Source organism: Theropithecus gelada, chromosome 11, assembly GCF_003255815.1.
Source record: "Theropithecus gelada isolate Dixy chromosome 11, Tgel_1.0, whole genome shotgun sequence".
In the NCBI taxonomy this organism is placed as follows: Eukaryota; Metazoa; Chordata; class Mammalia; order Primates; family Cercopithecidae; genus Theropithecus; species Theropithecus gelada.
The window spans coordinates 124,702,898-124,719,763 of record NC_037679.1 but is presented as its reverse complement, the minus strand read 5'-3'; the positions used below and the strand labels follow the sequence as shown (position 1 = coordinate 124,719,763).

Here is a 16,866-nt window from a genome sequence, read left to right as displayed (position 1 = left end):
CCTTTAGCTCTCTAGTGCTGCAGCTGTTAACGTATTTTCCACTGCTGTCTCACTCATATGCTTTTGGTGCACTACGGCAAAGTAGACACTTTGTGAACTATACCAACCATTCAGTTGAGGTTGTCTTAAGTCATAGTTTCTCAAGAGGTCCTGAAGCTGAGGAAGAGGATAGCCTCTTTTTCAATATGAAAAGTGGAAAGCCCGAGGAGATGAAGAAACATCTTGAAGACAAATTTACTTGAAAGTAAATATTTTTTCTTCTGTCCTAGTTAATACTACTATTTGTACCTTGCATCCTTTCCCAACACTGCTATCATTGTAGCCTCTGGAGAAGAAAGTTGCTAGCTTCTGTTTAGAAACTTTGTAACACTGCTGTAACTCCTATTACTTTAGCTTATGTATCACTGATTTTTTGTTTTTTAAAAATTCCTCTTAACAATTTCTATGTATTTCATATTCTCTCTATATTATATATATAAATTCATATATATATATATGTGTATGTATACTCTCTCACATTTACAGTTGACTCTTGAACAACATGGATTTGAACTGCGCAGGTCCACTTACATATAATTTCAACCAAATGCCAATAGAAAATACAATTTTCGCAGGATATGGAATCCAAATATAAAGGAGGCCTGACTTTTTGTATCCTGGGGTTCTGCAGGGCTGACTAGAGGACTTGAGTATACACGGATTTGGGTATACATGGATGTCTTGGAACCAATCCCTTGGGCATACGAGCAGCTGTATTTCACGTGCTTATGATATAGACCTCTGCCAGTATAGACTTCTTTTTTTTTTTTTTTTTTTGAGACAGCATCTCACTCTGTCACTCAGGCTGGAGCCCAATGGCATGATCTCAGCTAACCGCAATCTCTGCCTTCTGGGTTCAAGTGGTTCTCCTGCCTCAGCCTCCCAAGTAGTTGGGATTATAGGCATGTGTCCCCACACCTGGCTAAGTTTTTGAATTTTTAGTAGAGACAGGGTTTCACCATGTTGACTAGGCTGGTCTTGAACCCATGACCTCAAGTGATCCACCTGCCTTGGTCTCCCAAAGTGCTAGAATTCCGGGTGTAAGCCACTCACCCGGCTGCTCAGTATAGACACTTGGAGCAGAGGTTTTTAATGATAAACTTGATAGTATTTAAGAGATGCATTATTAAACTTATAGATAGGATTTTTAAGTGTTGGTTTTTAACTCTCATTTTCTCTTTATGGATTAGATTCAAGCTTGTTAACACACACCAACAGATGAGCGGCTGCCAACAGATGGGGAGGACAGCTGTGTGATATTCCATTTAGATGACTAAAATGTTAAATCTCAAAAAAGTCCACAGTATCAGCGCTTGGAGTAAAATTTACTTGCTGTAATTTGAGCTGTAATCATGCCAGTTATTCTGTATGCTTTATTTCTAGAGTAATGCCATCCACTTCTATGATGTCAACTGCCCTATGTGCACATAAGACTTACAGCTCTCTTAACTCCATCCCTTTATTTCTTCCTCTTCCACTGGCCACAGCTTCCTGCCTCCTCACTCAGCTCATTGATGAGTTGTTCACTGGAAATCTCTAGCCATGTAAACTATAAGCACTTCTAGTTCAACACATCCAAAGGCTAACTCATCTTTCCTCCAAAATCTAGTTATTTTTCCCTCGTTAACGACTTCCATAGGTCATAAAAGCTTGAAACTTTAAAATTGTTCTTGACTTACCTTAGTTACTTTTTATACCTAACCCATCACAAATTACTGTTGATTCTTCCTGTGAAATGGCTTATGTCTTTTGACCTTCATGCCTACTGTGGATATCCTGTTTTGGACCCCTTCTCTCTCACATGTATTCATGTACTTATTCAGCCAGTACTGATGGATTGTTTATTATGTGTGAGAAGATGTCTGATTCGGCAATTTTCGATAGGGCCTCTCTTCTCTTAAATAGACTACAACGATGTATTTATTGCACATGTCCCATGGGTTTATCTCATCTAGTCCCCACAACAGTTCTTGGAAGCAGATGAGGAAACAGGCACAGAGAGGGGAGGCATATTTCAAACCATGATAATACAAGACAATATCACTGGTTCAAATTCTACCTGAAACGAGCTGAGGGCATCAATAAGTATAGAAATCCTCTCCTTATGCAAAGTGAAAAAAATGATTCAAACAATGAGTCATATGTAAGTTGAACATAAATTACAGTTTAGGGAAAGCCATTTTAAGACAATTGCCAAGAAATCTGACAGCAAAATCTGAGAGCTCATGGCTTTTTCTGATCTTTCCTATTTTCTTGGCCACCCCTAATTTGATGGCATTGTATTTGAATAACTTGTCTTCAGTGAGTCTGTCCAAAACATTCAAAGTTTTCATGGGAACATCAGCTCTTTTTAATCACGTACTTTGGGTAAAATTTTTATTTTGATATAATTGTAGATTCACATGAAGTTGTAAGAAATGATACAGATAGATCCTATGTACCATTTTTCCAGTTTCCTTCAACAGTAACATCTTGTAAGACTACAGTACAACATCACAACTATGTACCATTTTTCCAGTTTCCTTCAACAGTAACATCTTGTAAAACTATAGTACAACATCACAACTGGGATATGGACATTGATACAGTCAAGCTACAGAACATTTCCATCATCAGAATTCCTCATATTGCCCTTTTATAGTCACACCCACTTCCCCCTTGCCACCACCTCCACTTTAACCCTTAGCAACCATAGATCGTTCTGTATTTTTTTAGTTTTAAGAAAGTTATATAAATGGTGTTCGACAAGATGCAACCTTTGGGATTGGCTTCTTTCCCTCAGCATAATTCTCAGAAGATTCGTCAATGTTGTTGCACGCATCATTCCTTTTTGTTGCTCAGTAGTGTCCCATGGTATAGATGTACCATGTTTATTTAACCATTCACCCACTGAAGGATATCTGGATTGTTTCCAGATTTGGGTTATGATGAATAAAGCTGCATATACACTCACAAAGTTTTTTTTTTTTATGAGCACAAGTCTTCATTTGTCTAGGACAAGTGCTCTGGAGTGCAATTGCTGGGTCATATGGTAGTTGCATATTCAGTTTTTTAAAGAAATGGCCCAATTGTTTTCAGAATGGCTGTACCACTGTACATGTTACCACCAACATATAAGTGATCTAGTTTCTGTACATCCTCACCAGCATTCGCTGGTGTCACTGTTTTTGATCTCTCCTTTTATGTTATTGGAATAACTGCTTTAAGTCTCTCCCTTCTCCAAACTATCATCTTTAGTGCTATCTGAGTTCAGTTTTAGACATGTGCCTTAAGTGATTTGGGGGATAGATATTGGTAGAAATGTAATAGGCATTTGGATATATTTAGTTTAAGGGAAGAGACAGATCTGATAACCAGTTTTGTAAGCTGTCTTTGTTTAGTTGATGGTTAAAGTTATATAAGTGGATGAAATGACTGAAGAATGGGTAGACGAGAAAGAGAAGATGGCTGAGGACAGAGTCCTGAGAAGCGTCAAAGAGTTGGGCGATTGAGTAAACAAAGGACTAGGAATGTATTCTGTAAGAGAAAACAAGAAAAGAGGTAATTTAAAAATATTATGAATTATGATACCAGATATTAGAGGCTGGGTGTGGTGGCTCACACCTGTAATCCCAACACTTTGGGAGGCTGAGGCTGCCAGATTGCTTGCGCCTAGCAGTTCAAGACGTCTGAGAAATGTGGTAAAACCCTGTCTCTACTAAAAATAAAGCCAGGCGTGGTGGCATGCGCCTGTAGTCCCAACTATTCGAGAGGCTGAAGTGGGAGAATTACCTGATCCCAGGAGGTTGAGGTTGCAGTGAGCAGTGATCATGCCTCTGCACTACAGCCTAGGCAATGGAAGTGAGACACCCTCCCCCAATCTCTCAATCTCTCTCGATCTCTCTCTGTCTCTCTCTCTCTCTGTCTCTACACACGCGCGCGCGCACACACACACACACACACACACACACGAGAGAGAGAGAGAGAGAGAGAGAGAGAGAGAGAGAGAGAAAACTTAAGATGAGAACTAAAAATGTCTCTTGCATTTGGTATGCCCCTAAAGGGGTCGGTGTTCATCTTTGCTTGGCAGTTTTAGTGGGAAATGATGGGGAGAAACCTGGGGATAGGTGGTTGACGCATAAATAGGAAGTAAGCTGACACAATGAATGAAGACCATTCTTTGGAATGAAGAGGAAAAGAATGAGCAATCATTAGCATTACTGAAGATTATTTTTTTGCTAGGGGAAATGTTTTTAGGCCAAGGTTGAATCAGTGGAGGGAAAGAGGCTGAAAAGGTAGGAAAAAAACTTACACATTGTCAACAATGAGCACATTATAATGACTAAAATTTATTTTAGTGAAAAAATGTATTTAAGAGAGGAGAGATTTATGGAACAGGGTCCTGGAGGAGATGGGAGAGAATTGGGTTCAGACTGGAGAGGAGATGAGAGGGGTAAGCAGAGATGAATTTGTTGTTGAGTTGAGCCTGAAGGCTTTGCTCATCTTTGCAGGGTTCGGTGAGAAGGCGTAGGGAGCTTGAGAAGAGTTCTGAGAGTTGAAACGCCACTGAGGGAATGGAAAATGGTGCTGATTAAAGGCAAGGAATAGGATGGTTGTGTCTGATTAAAGAACACATATTTGTAGTGATGTCAGTTTGCACAGTGGGTCAAGGCTAGAGTTAAGAAGCTGAATTGGGGGCTTAATAGCAGAAAATGATGTGTAGTGAGTAATGGATAGACTAAGAACTGAAATAGTGATTGAATTAGAATATAAGCTTAGAATTTTTGAGGAAGAGAGAAATGGAAGAATTGGTTCTAATTATAAAAGAGGATATTGGAGTTAAGATTTTCAGAGGTAAAAAAAAATTTTAGACAATCATGATGTCCAAGAGAGTGGTTTAGTGAAATAGTGTTTGTTCATAAGACTCTGTAGTGCTAAGGAGTTTCTATTTTATCTTGAAATTGATGAGAAATCAAGGAAGAGGCATAGCAATATTAACCTTTCAGAAACTTTCTTTTGATGACAGTGTGAATAATGGATTAAAGAGGGGCAATACTGGAAGCAATTAGACATGTTAAATTCACTGCGAAGCAGTTTTGCATCCAACTGAGGGGGAAGCTTTCAAGCCACCAAGTTTTCAGCCACATGTTTTCTACTCTGTCGATTGAACTCAGTTAATTGACCCAATCTATCTTAATTACCTGCTCCAGAAAAGATCATGTCCCCTCAGCTGTGTTTTGCCCACATCATCATCTTTACTAAATATAATTAGAACCCTCACTTCTGGCTTAACCTCAGGAAAAACTAGCTCCTTAATATTTTCATGCCATTGAAATTGTGGCGCCAGATATGGCCACAGTGGATAGAAATAGTATAACTTTTCTCCTTACCTTTCACTACATTTTTGAGAAGGTCTGAAAATTTTTCATAAAACTCTCAGGCATGTAATTTTCAGTTTCTGTGACCTTTATCTTTCTGAAATGGGAGAGGTTCCCTTGTCCCCCTCACAGGGCGTGCATGGGGGGTGTGGCTCGCTTCTTCAGTGCCCCGCTGTTCAGACCTCTAGAGGCACATACAGACGGGAAGGCTGTGGAGCTCCGACCCCTTGGCAGTGTCTACGGGTGAATGTTTACAGCTCCTGAAGCCCCAGTGGGTGTGTGTTACAGGCTGCTCTTTTAGTTTGTCTAGAGGGAGCTTGTGTTAACCAGCTCTATTAGACCTTCTACCTTGTCGCAAGGACAGCAAGCTTTATGTATCCTGGGTTCTTGCCTTGGTATACCAGAAGAATTGGATCACACGTGGGCTTGGAGAATGAGTGCAAAGTTTTATTGAGTGGAAGTAGCTCTCAGCAGATGAGGGGCCCAGAAAGGAAATGGTTTTCCTCGGGCTCTTTTCCGACTGCCCGGGCCAAACTCCGCATCGTTCTGCCCGTGGATGGTCTGCGGATGTGTCAGCGAGCTCCTCTTTTTCCACCCTTATGCTCCTCTGGACGTCTGGCTGCCTGTGTGCCTGCCTGCTAGGGTCTAGGGTTTTCATAGGCACAGGATCGGGGAGTGGCAGGCCAGGGTGGTCTTGGGAAATGCAACATTTGGGCCCGAAGGCTGGAGTGCCAGTCCTCACCTAGGTCGGTGGGGGTGGAAACCCAGCCAGGGACCACACTCTCCTCTACCCGGCACTTCACTTCCCCCATCCCTATTATTTAAAGGGACCACGCTCTTCTATTCCCAGCACTCCCCTATCATTTCTACACTGTAAATTTTTTTTGTTTATATTTGTCTCATCTCTCAGGTTGTGAGTTCCTTCACATTAACTTGCATGGAATTCATCTTGTTATAATGTGGTACCTAAAAATCCTAGTACTCTGGTTCAAAAATAAATGTTTAACAAATGTTCAGTGAAAGCGAATGAATGAATGATGACTCCCACACACGGAGGAACCCTGCTCACCTGTAAGGTACATGATTTGAAGGTTCCAACAAGTCTGTCTTGAAACAGGCCCAGTTGCGATGCCCATACAGTTCTCGGACTAACAAAAAGTGTCACACCATCCAGATATGCTTAATTTGGAAGCAGCTGTAAGGAGACTCCCGGCCAGCTCAAGTTTCCTCATCTGGCAAGAGGCGGGAGGCTGCTAATCGTACGGAAGCATGGCGGCCGCCTGCCTGAGTTCGGGAGCGCAGAGTCCTCCTCGGGAAAGAAGCCGAGGCCGCTTTCCGTACAGCAGCATGGCGGCCGCCAACTGGAGGCGGTCATAGCATCACGCCAGGGGGAAGAGGCCGCCGTAAAGGAAGCTCTGCTTCCTCTTCTTCCTTCTCCCGCCTCCCACCGGCTGTCGTAAAAGGGTGAATGGAGAGCGAGTTGTGGGGGGGAAAAAGGGAGGACAGGGGGCGCGGAGTCAGAGTGGCGCAGCAAGTGGCCGCAGGTGGCGACGGTGGCGGGGATTGGGGTGTGAGGTAATCCAGGGGTCGCGGAAGAGGAGGCTGAGAGGGTCAAAAGAAAACTAAAGCTGCAGTCCGGCCTACTGGTCCGGGGGCCGCGGAGCCCCCACCCGGGGAGATGGACCTCAACCGGATCATCCAGGCGCTGAAGGGCACCATCGACCCGAAGTTGCGGATTGCAGCCGAGAACGAACTCAACCAGGTGAGGAGAGGGCCTTCGGCGCCCCTCTTCCGCCTGAGCGGCGCCCCTGCCGGCTGGCCGGGCTCCCCCTCCCCGGCGCCCCTCGTCCTCACCCCCACCAGGCTGGGGCTGACGCCTCACGGCGGGTCCCGCCCTCCGCCCCCACTGACCCCCCCCCCCCGGTCCAGTGGAGCAGGGCTCCCAGGATCTTTGCCGAGCAGCTCGCGCACCTGTTGGCCACCTTTGCACCTTTTCGTGTCGTCTTCCTTCTCCAGTGCAGTTTGTTCAGCCCACTTGCTCCGCAAGAAGCAGTTTTTGCAACCTGTGCTAGTGTTTTCAGGATGTGATTTCTTTTCCTTAAGTGCGCTGACTTGGGGAGCAGGTGGGAATTTTACTTACAATTCAAATCTGAGTTCATCTTTTCTCCAAACCCAGCCCTTTTTAGGTGTTGCTGTGGAGCACTCTGCCCACCACCTCCTCCTGTCGGGTTGGCAGGACTGTTTTGACACTGATTGGCCGAGTTTTGCGGAGCGCTGGGCAGTGCTGTTGGGAGAGTGCTCTGGGGAGAATAGGCAGTTTTCATGGTGGTACTGCTTTATCTAAGACACATTAAACCAAGATGTGTTTGGAGAAATTTCTTATAAATGCTAAAATGTGTAAGACTTTTCTTTTTTCCTCCGTCTCTTGTTCTTCCTGATTAGCCTTGACGTTTTTCCAGCGTTACCCCCACACTTCAAAATTTTAATGACCCCAAACTCTAGCTTATCTCTTCTTCCCTACCGGTACTTGAGAATCATAGACCCCTTACTAAAAAGTAGGAATTAAGAGCTACCCCTGGGATGGAGCAATAGCTGTTTTAGGTTGTGATAACCTGTAAAATGTAAATATTCCAAAATCAGCGTTCTCAAAGAGTTGCCCAGGACCTGGAGCTTCAGCATCACCTGAGAACTTACAAATTATGCAAATTATGGGGCTTCAGTCCAGACTTAAAGAATCAGAAACTGTGGGGGTGGGGCCAGTTGTATTTTAACTAGCTCCCCCAGGTGATTCTGTGCCTCCGGAAGTGTGACTAAAGTGTGATTGTCCTAAGTAAATGTTTCTGTTGGAATTGACTTTAAAAGGCAGCTGCATGTTGGGAATCTTTGAAAGGGATTATTTTAATAGGTAATCTAGGTGGAGTTTGGAGTAGGTGTGAATGCAGGATTCCCCAGAGATAAAAAGGAGAGTGAAAACACTGCCAATGGAGAGGAGGCTGGGTTGAACTAATGCCCTAAGATGATGTATTGGTGCCTCAAAAAGAAATGGACTGTCACTTAGAATAGCGGGAAGTTAAAGTCAGTACCTGTCACAGACTTTGCAGAGTAAAAGTACTGTATGTTGGCTGGCTGGAAGAATAGTAATCCAGGGGTTAGTTAGGAAGAACAAAACGAGCTGAATTTGCAGTCTACTAGTATGAACAGGGGAGTTGGCCTGTTTATGACCCCCTTCTCACAATGAGGCCAGGTGTTCCTTTGATATCAGGTTACACTTCCCTGTCCTTCACCTAACCTTCATTTCTTTCTGATTCATCAGTATATAAGTACAGTTGATGTTATAGAAGTGGAAAAAGTACATTAGAAAGCCGGCAGAACTAGGAAACATTTAAGACCCAGTCCTATTTTTTTTTTTTCCATGGTATTTCAGACAAAAGCAGGCACATTCAGGGTGGTATGGCCATAGACTCTTGATGGTAGTTCAGTCCAAATCCATTCCATCATCACTCTGCCCTGCCCCATAGTGTCCCACCTCATCACAGACCGTGATTTCCCCAGCAATTTCTAAAGGTAGCTTATTGCTATAACACTCTTTCAGCATTTATATTTTACATAAAGCATAGTGAAATGCTTTAAGGTTTTTTGAATTGGCTGTAAGTAGAACAAAATATAATGTCACCTAACCATGTAGTAAAACATGCTTATAATGATGGGTTTTGCATGCTTGTCCTTTGCCACCACTGTAACATCCGACTTTGTTGGATAAATGGGTGGGTAAATCACCATAAGTGGTTACGGTCCACCTCTTTGACTTTAGTCTAGATCTCCCCTTAGCAGTATGCTCTGCATAGGGAATGGGAGCAGCTTCTGCGGTATACCGATGGATCTGTCAATTGCTGTTTAGAAAAGTAAGCAGCTTCTGCACAATAGCCTGTGTTCCAATGGATAAATTCTCATTTGGAGCTATATATTTTTTTCAGGCCAGCATTTTTCTGTTACTAGTGACTAGTTTTCTGACTGCTATTTGTGATATTGTTTCTATGGGAAAATGTAGTTTTAGTTTTATCTCAGGATATTAAGAGTGAACCCTATACGTCTTTCTCATTTTCTATAGACCAGAAGTCCCATTAGTGGCAGCATAGAGGAATAGGAATGGGTAGGTACCTTGCTGAAGTAATTCATCCAGAAAGGTGTCGTCTTTTAATAAATTATCCTTCCCATGGCCTCGGTAGGGAAATGAGTTTTTACTTTCATCGCCAAGCTTTGGAATATCTGCTTTCCATGCATGTGTACATGCCATTTGCATTACCCTTTATTAAGATAATTTGTTTATATAATAGCACAGATATATTTATTGAGTTAATATATTGCAGATATTGGTATAAGAGTTTGTTCCCATGGAGCTGGGGATACAGACAAGTAACTTATATAATTTCAGGTCATAAGTGCTGTAAAGCCCAAGCAGGAGTGTTGGGATGTATAGCCATTCTCTGAAGAATGGCATTGAGTAGAGAGTTGGATGTTGTGAAGGAGTGGGCCAGGCAAAGAACTGAGAGGAACAACGGTTCAGAAAAGGCCCTCAACTTGGCGTGCTGGAGGACTAGAAAGGTTAATGCAGCAGAGCAGTGAGTCAGAGGATGGGAGGAGACATCAGTTTTTTGCTTTGAGTTCTCATAAATGCAGCATTTAGTTAAGCAAACTGCTTATTTGCAGAAAACTTCACAGATACAAAATATCCTCAGGAAATCATTGAGAAATTAGTCTTGTTTATTTTTTAGAAACTCGAAGCCTGAAGAGGCACAAAGAAATTGGGTAACTATTTCTGAGTAAAGTAGTATGAAAATATATCTGATTTTATCTCTGAATGTTTTAGCTGGCCAAGCTAACATAGAATGAATCAATGCTGAAAGAAGACAAGGTTTCTGACATTTTTAAAAATGGCAGACAGTTGCAAAAAGGGGAGTTTCAAAATATGGACAATGGTAACAGTGTTGAAATAAAAGTAGTCTCTGCAATAGGTATATTACTTTCAAATAAGTAGCATTTATTTAGGTGTAAAGGTTATTTTGTATGTGTGGAATAAGATTTTTAAACAAATAATGGAAGTCAGTTTTTTTATGATTAGAATAAACTATATAGATGTTTTAATCTTAGATTCATGACAAGATCTTTCAGTATTTAGAAAGTTGTAAACATGAGTTATAATGCATATGTAGAAGGTGAAGGCTGGGTGAATCTGTATTAATTTTGCCTCCTATCAACTGTTGTTGGAACAAATCTGTTTTCTTAAAAACTGCTTTAAAATTCTGATGGTTTGAATTATGGATAAAAAAGAATTTGCATGCCACAGATTTGAGATCTGAAGACTACACAGGATGAAAGGAAGAACAATTATCATTCAGATGTTTTTGAAGTATATAGAAAGATTTGAAAAGCACAATGTTCTTGGATGAAAAGGATTAATACTTTAAAAATGCCAGTTGTCTCCAAATTAATTTTGTAATCAAACATTTACCTTCATAGATGCTATCCTAATTTAAAAAATGAGTAGTATGCCCAAACCTAGCTGTGTATTGAAAGGGATGCCCCCGTAGATCCAGGCTCTGAGGAGAGGGGTGGGCTAAACAGACTCTCTGGGTCATTGTCTGGTTTGGCCTCACTGGAATTTGAGTCTTTTCAAATGAATGTCAGTGGACAAAGGCATATGTGGACTCTGGAATGTGACAGGACTGTAATATAGTCCAGGTACTGTACATCTGGATATAATGTGATCAGAAGGAGTGGATGCTCTGCATTTTTTTTGCTTTAAAGGTCCCAAACTCAGGAGCAGATCAAAGTAGAGCACACCTGTGGGGTGAAGTGACTCAGGCCACAGGGCAGAGCAGGAACTTCATCCCCACAGACTCACTTAGGCATTAAGTTTAAAAGATAGTACAACAGTAGAGGGCAGCTGGTGATGACGGAGCGCTCAACACCGTCTCGTGAGTCACACTGTTCCAATCTGGACTGGCTTCTCTCCATTGCTCATGCTCAACTATGTAACATTATCTACTCTGTTTTGTTCTATTAGGTCTCCTATTTCCTGTAGCCTTTGTTTTTTTGTTTTCTGTTTGTCAAAAATACCATAAACAAAATTGAAGCACAAATGATCTAGGAAGAAATACTTGCCGTGTATAGGTCAAATAAAAGATTGAGATTTTAAATTCATAAATAGCTCTTAGGATTTCTTAAGAATAAAGCAAATACTCCATTTACAAAAGGATAAAGGGAGTAAGGAATTTGTAGAAAAAACAGCCAACAAAGAGGGAAACATCTAACCTCCTTAGTAATAGAGAAAATGCAATTGAGAATATTAATAAAACATTAAAGTTTCAAAGGAATGATGATACCTGTGTTAGATAGATGGACATTATCATATGCTGCTGTTGGGAGCGTAAATTGGTATACTCCTTCTGGAGACCATTCTGACAATATGTTAAAAAAAATCATAAAAGTGTTCATATTCTTTTATTCCTCAGTTTCTGCTCAGGAAAATTTTTTGACTTGAAGTATTTTAGTAATCTTCATTTTGCCTGAAAGGTTTGTCTCAGTTTAAAAGTTTTTCTTCTATTTGGACAGTAATGTATTCAGTAACTGGTGCTAACTTACAAGCTACTCACTTATATTGCACTATTTTATAAAACATTTCTTTGTAATTTCAGTCCTACAAGATTATCAATTTTGCCCCCAGTTTACTTCGGATTATAGTCTCTGACCATGTGGAATTCCCAGTACGACAGGCAGGTGAGTTGGTTTTTTATCCTTTATAAATTTATTTGTAGGTGACAGTAGAATGAGAGTTTTATTTTAATTTGAAATATCTGTAATTTATTGAAATATTCGGAAGCACTCATGAAGTATTTCTAGTGACTTAAAAATTTACTTTCTTTTCCCTCAGAAATTTAGAGGTAGATACTGAGCTCTCAAATATCCTCTAGCTCTTTTTTTTCCCCCTCCTTTCCCTTCCACCCACCAATTCCTTGCCTCTGTAACTTTGCCCTTATTTTTGTTAGCTTTCTCAATTTTAATAGCTAATCTTCCTAATGTTTTATGATTTCTGGTAGCCTAGCCTCTGGGCCCATAGATTAAGACCATGAATTTATATATGTGAATTCAAGCTCTGTTACGTGGCAAATCGTGGAGGTAATGTGTTGCCCAGATGTTCCTAACCCAGGTGACTGCGGAGCAGGACTGTTTTAAATATGAAACTTACTTTTAAGTCTGTGGGATCTTATGTTGTTTCATGATGTTGTATATTGTTCTTTTGTCTTGTTTTTTTATGGACTGGTCATTAGAGCCCAGAAGGTTAAAAATTAGAGCCTTAGAGTGTCATGAATTTTCAGAAGATAATAAAAGCTAAAGGAGGTAAATGACAATAGCTAATTAAAAATATTTAAAAAGACTTGTTATGTAAGTGACATATACGCATAAGTAATTTGGACAATTTAGAAGAATACAAAGAAGGAAGTAAAATTACCCAACATTCATCACTCAGAAATGGCCATCACTACTCAAAAATGACCATCACTACTCAGAAATGACCATCATTAATGTTAGGTGAACATTAGCCTTTCCATGTGTTCAGGTAGAAGGATCAATGAACAGTTCTATAGAAATGGAGTCATAATCTACATGCTGATGAAAGTATTTAATTTTATTTGAACATAGAATAAAAACATAAATATTAAGCTTTGGGAAGATTTGTAACACTATATATGATTTCCTAAAAGATCCCTTTGTGGTTAAGATAAAAAAGAAAATCCTATGGAAAAACACTGATGTTGGAATTATTTTTTGCTTTTATAAGGTTTACAAGACTTCTGTGTAAATTTTTGAAACCATAATTTGCACTTGTTTCATCTTTGTTTTATAAAATAGGGCTGTTCTGAAACAACATTTTGTTGAATGGAACCTATTTTAAAAACCTAAGTGTTTATAGGGCCATTGTAAAGTTCCTATGAAGCATTTAAGAAATAACATTTTAAAAGATCTTAAAACAAGTTATTACATTAATGCCTTCCTTTAATGACATGGAAACATTAGAGAAACATAGTTTATATCTTACATTGTTCTTCACACACCCAAAGATGACTGCCATCAGCTTTGATGCATGGTTCTCCAATTCTTTTGTTTATATTACACATGCTATTTTACAGTTTCCTTTTTTTCATTTAACCATGTACCCTTGAAGATTGCTCCAAGTCAGTGCATATACATACTTCATTCTTTATAACAGCTGTGCAGGATTTCTTTATATAAGAATTACCATGGTTTACTTAAACAATTTGATATTGATGGATATTTCCGTTATTGTCGTTTTTTTTTTATCATTGATAGAAGCAGTGCTAAATGAGTATCATTGGATGTGTATCTAGGTACTTGTGGGAGTATTTTTATAGAATAAATTATAAAAAGGGGGAAATGCTAGGCTAATGGATATTTATGACATTTAGAATTTAGAATCTTCTCACTAAGTTGCTTTTGCTTACATTTTCTACCAGCAGTGCATTAGAATGCTAGGTTCCCCAAATCCTCACCAACTCTGTACAACTTAATGAAGTTTTGATGTAAAATGTAAACAGCATTGAAAGGCATTTTTTTCTTCATAATTTGTTTTTTTCGTAATTTAGATTTCAAATCTGTTAACTACCTTATAAAGTTTATCTTGGTGATTATTTCCTAACTTATTAGGACAACCTTCTTAGGGCAGCCATTTTTGTCATAGAATCTGAAATACATTTAAAAATTCTACATTATAACCTAAATTTAAGTGGTATTTATAAATTTTCTGCTCTGTTTAATCTATTATTAAAATATAAGGATGCTTCAAGACACCCAGACAGATAATTTATCATCTTTAGCATGACACTTAAAAAAGAATGTTGTGATTTTTGCTTTAAAAGAAAGCCTGTATAAAGCTGTAAAAAAAATTATGCTAATGTTAAGTGGAAATACATCTGCAAAATACTTTTTCTCTTTTGTTTGTGGGCAATATAAAGTGTTCTTGCTACCATCAAGCGTGCTGACTGGTGAATGTCCTTTCTTACCTTACTGTGAGTTTTCAAGAAACAGGAAAAATTCAGTATTTTGATGTTGCCAAGCAAAACAAAAAAATTTGAATGTTTGGTCTGCTGCTTTTCTTTTGAGGTGTTGATAAGCATAATAGCATTATTAATATTATATTCAGTGAAGGAAGCCTATCTTAAATTTAGGATAGTTATGATCTGGAATGTCAAGTCACTTTTGTTTCTAATTTTTTACTCCTTACCTCTGAAGAGAAGAGACTCTTTAGTAAAATTTCTCTAATATATGTAAATTTAGGCTCAGAAATGTACTTTCTTCAGTGCATTTTGGACTTGCTATGAGAAGCAGAGAGTAGTTTGGATTTAAAAGTGGTGGTTGAGAGGTATTAGACCTGAAGAGGTCATCAGTGGTGACAGATGTGGGACTGTCATTTAAAAAAATAGCATGGTTTTTGATTTCTGTAAGTTTGCCTCCTTCTTGTTCTTTCTTTTTGTTTGTGTTTCCAAAGGATGGACAGGGAGAAGATACAACAATTCATTCTGTGGTTATTTGTTCAGAGGTTATTTGTTAAGATTGACCTTAACATTATAGAGTGCAGAACCTAGAAATAAACAGAAAGATGCCTCTGTTTCTGATCAGTCCAGAAGCACTTTAAGAAACTTTTATTAACATTCATGCATTTTATTTGTAGAAAGGTTTGTAGTTTGTACTCAGAATGTATTTAATATTATTTTGATATAATTGACACATTTGTTGTCTAATCTAGCCTTTCACAGAGTAATACGGGAGAGAAGGGCTACAAAATTACAATGAAAAACAGCGAGACTTAGAAACATCAACTCAAAACCATGACATTCTGCCCACTGAGATAACAGTAGTTTCTTCACTTTGAGGTTATGAAACCCAATTGACCTCTATAGTTGTGTTTCTGGGTCCAGAGCTTAAGTGATGATTCATTGTGCTGAAGGAGAAAAGTGTGTTTGTGTTTTAGAAAGTTAATTCAACTTATGATGCTTAAAATGGTGAGTGGATTTTGTAGGAAAACTATCTTAGAGCAGCCATTTTTATCATAGAATCTGAAATACATTTGTAAAATTCTATATTACAACTATCCTAAATTTAAGTGCCATTTATAAATTTTTCTTCTCTTTTTAATCTATTATTAAAATACAAGGATGCTCCAAGACACCCAGACAGATAAGTAAGTTTAATACTTCCTTTATGAATTGGATTAAGATGACATTAGTCCTTTGTTTCTTAGTTCTGGCAAATGGTTTGTTACGTACTTGAATTAAATGATTAAAGGGAGGTTTTTAGATTATTGATTGATATGGTAACAGTTATCTTTGGTATTTTTCCTTTATCTTTAGTAATCCATAATTATCCATAATAGTAATTTAAATTTTCTTTTTAATATATTTTCAATTTTATTTTACCTAATTGTACATTTATTTAGGCATATATAAATTAGTCAGTGTGCTTTTTTTTAAAACCTATCTTGTTTGATGCACCATAATTTTTAAATTAAAACTTCTCAGCTGTAAAATTAATATTAGTAGTATTTAATGACTAAATCATAAATAAGCCCATGATTTTACCATGTCTGTATCTTTACTGTCTAAAGGTTGCTTTTTGTTTTCAAGACTAGTTCTATAGGGATCAAAATGATTTTGTGAATAATATAGTTGATTTTTCTTTTTGCAAAGATTAATCCTGTGAAATCAGGCTGGGTGTTCATGCCTGTAATCCCAGCACTTGGGGAGACTAAGGTGGGTGGATCACTTGAGCCCAGGAGTTCAAGACCAGCCTGGGCAGTATGACAAAACCCTGTCTCTACAAAAATACAAAAAATTAACTGGCATGGTGGTGCACGCCTGTATTCCCAACTACTTGGGAGACTGAGGTGGGAGGGTCACCTAAGCCCTGGAGGTGGAGGCTGCAGTGAGCTGTGATTATGTCCCTGTACTCCAGCCTGGGCGATAGAGTGAGACCCTGTCTCAAAAAAACCCCCAAATCCTGTGAAATCAGTTTGAACTGCTGACACGTTGGTTCATATTATTTTTTGAATAGTCTATACATTTTTATTGAATAGGTATTATTTGCCAGTCACTATTACATAATATAATAACTATACCCGATAAAACATGGTACTTAGTCTAGAGCCTGTGTGGTCTGAATTAAAAACAAGGGAAGAAAGAAAACCCTAACACACATCCCCCTTTATATAATTTTTGTTTTTACCCAAATAAATTGAAATCATAGATGGAACAGTTTTTCAGAACTTTAGCTACTCAAAACTAATGAAAGAGGAGCTTACAGGATGTCAAGTTCATAATTTCACTAAATTTCTTTTATGTTTTAGTTAATGTAGAACATATTGGTGTATTCTTCATGTTATAGTGCTTTTACTACC

General features: G+C 38.9%; 1 protein-coding gene across 1 annotated transcript in view; it reads left to right on the top strand.

Moving 5' to 3' along the window:
- The first annotated feature begins 6,728 nt into the window (after positions 1 to 6,728).
- The window catches only part of IPO8 (importin 8), a 66,547-nt gene continuing 56,409 nt past the window's right edge, over positions 6,729 to 16,866 (top strand). Inside the window, exons 1-2 of the mRNA XM_025401542.1 lie at positions 6,729 to 7,158; positions 12,092 to 12,173. Coding sequence (XP_025257327.1) covers positions 7,075 to 7,158; positions 12,092 to 12,173 — 166 coding nt within the window. The 5' untranslated portion in view covers positions 6,729 to 7,074. The remainder of the gene's footprint in view (positions 7,159 to 12,091; positions 12,174 to 16,866) is intronic.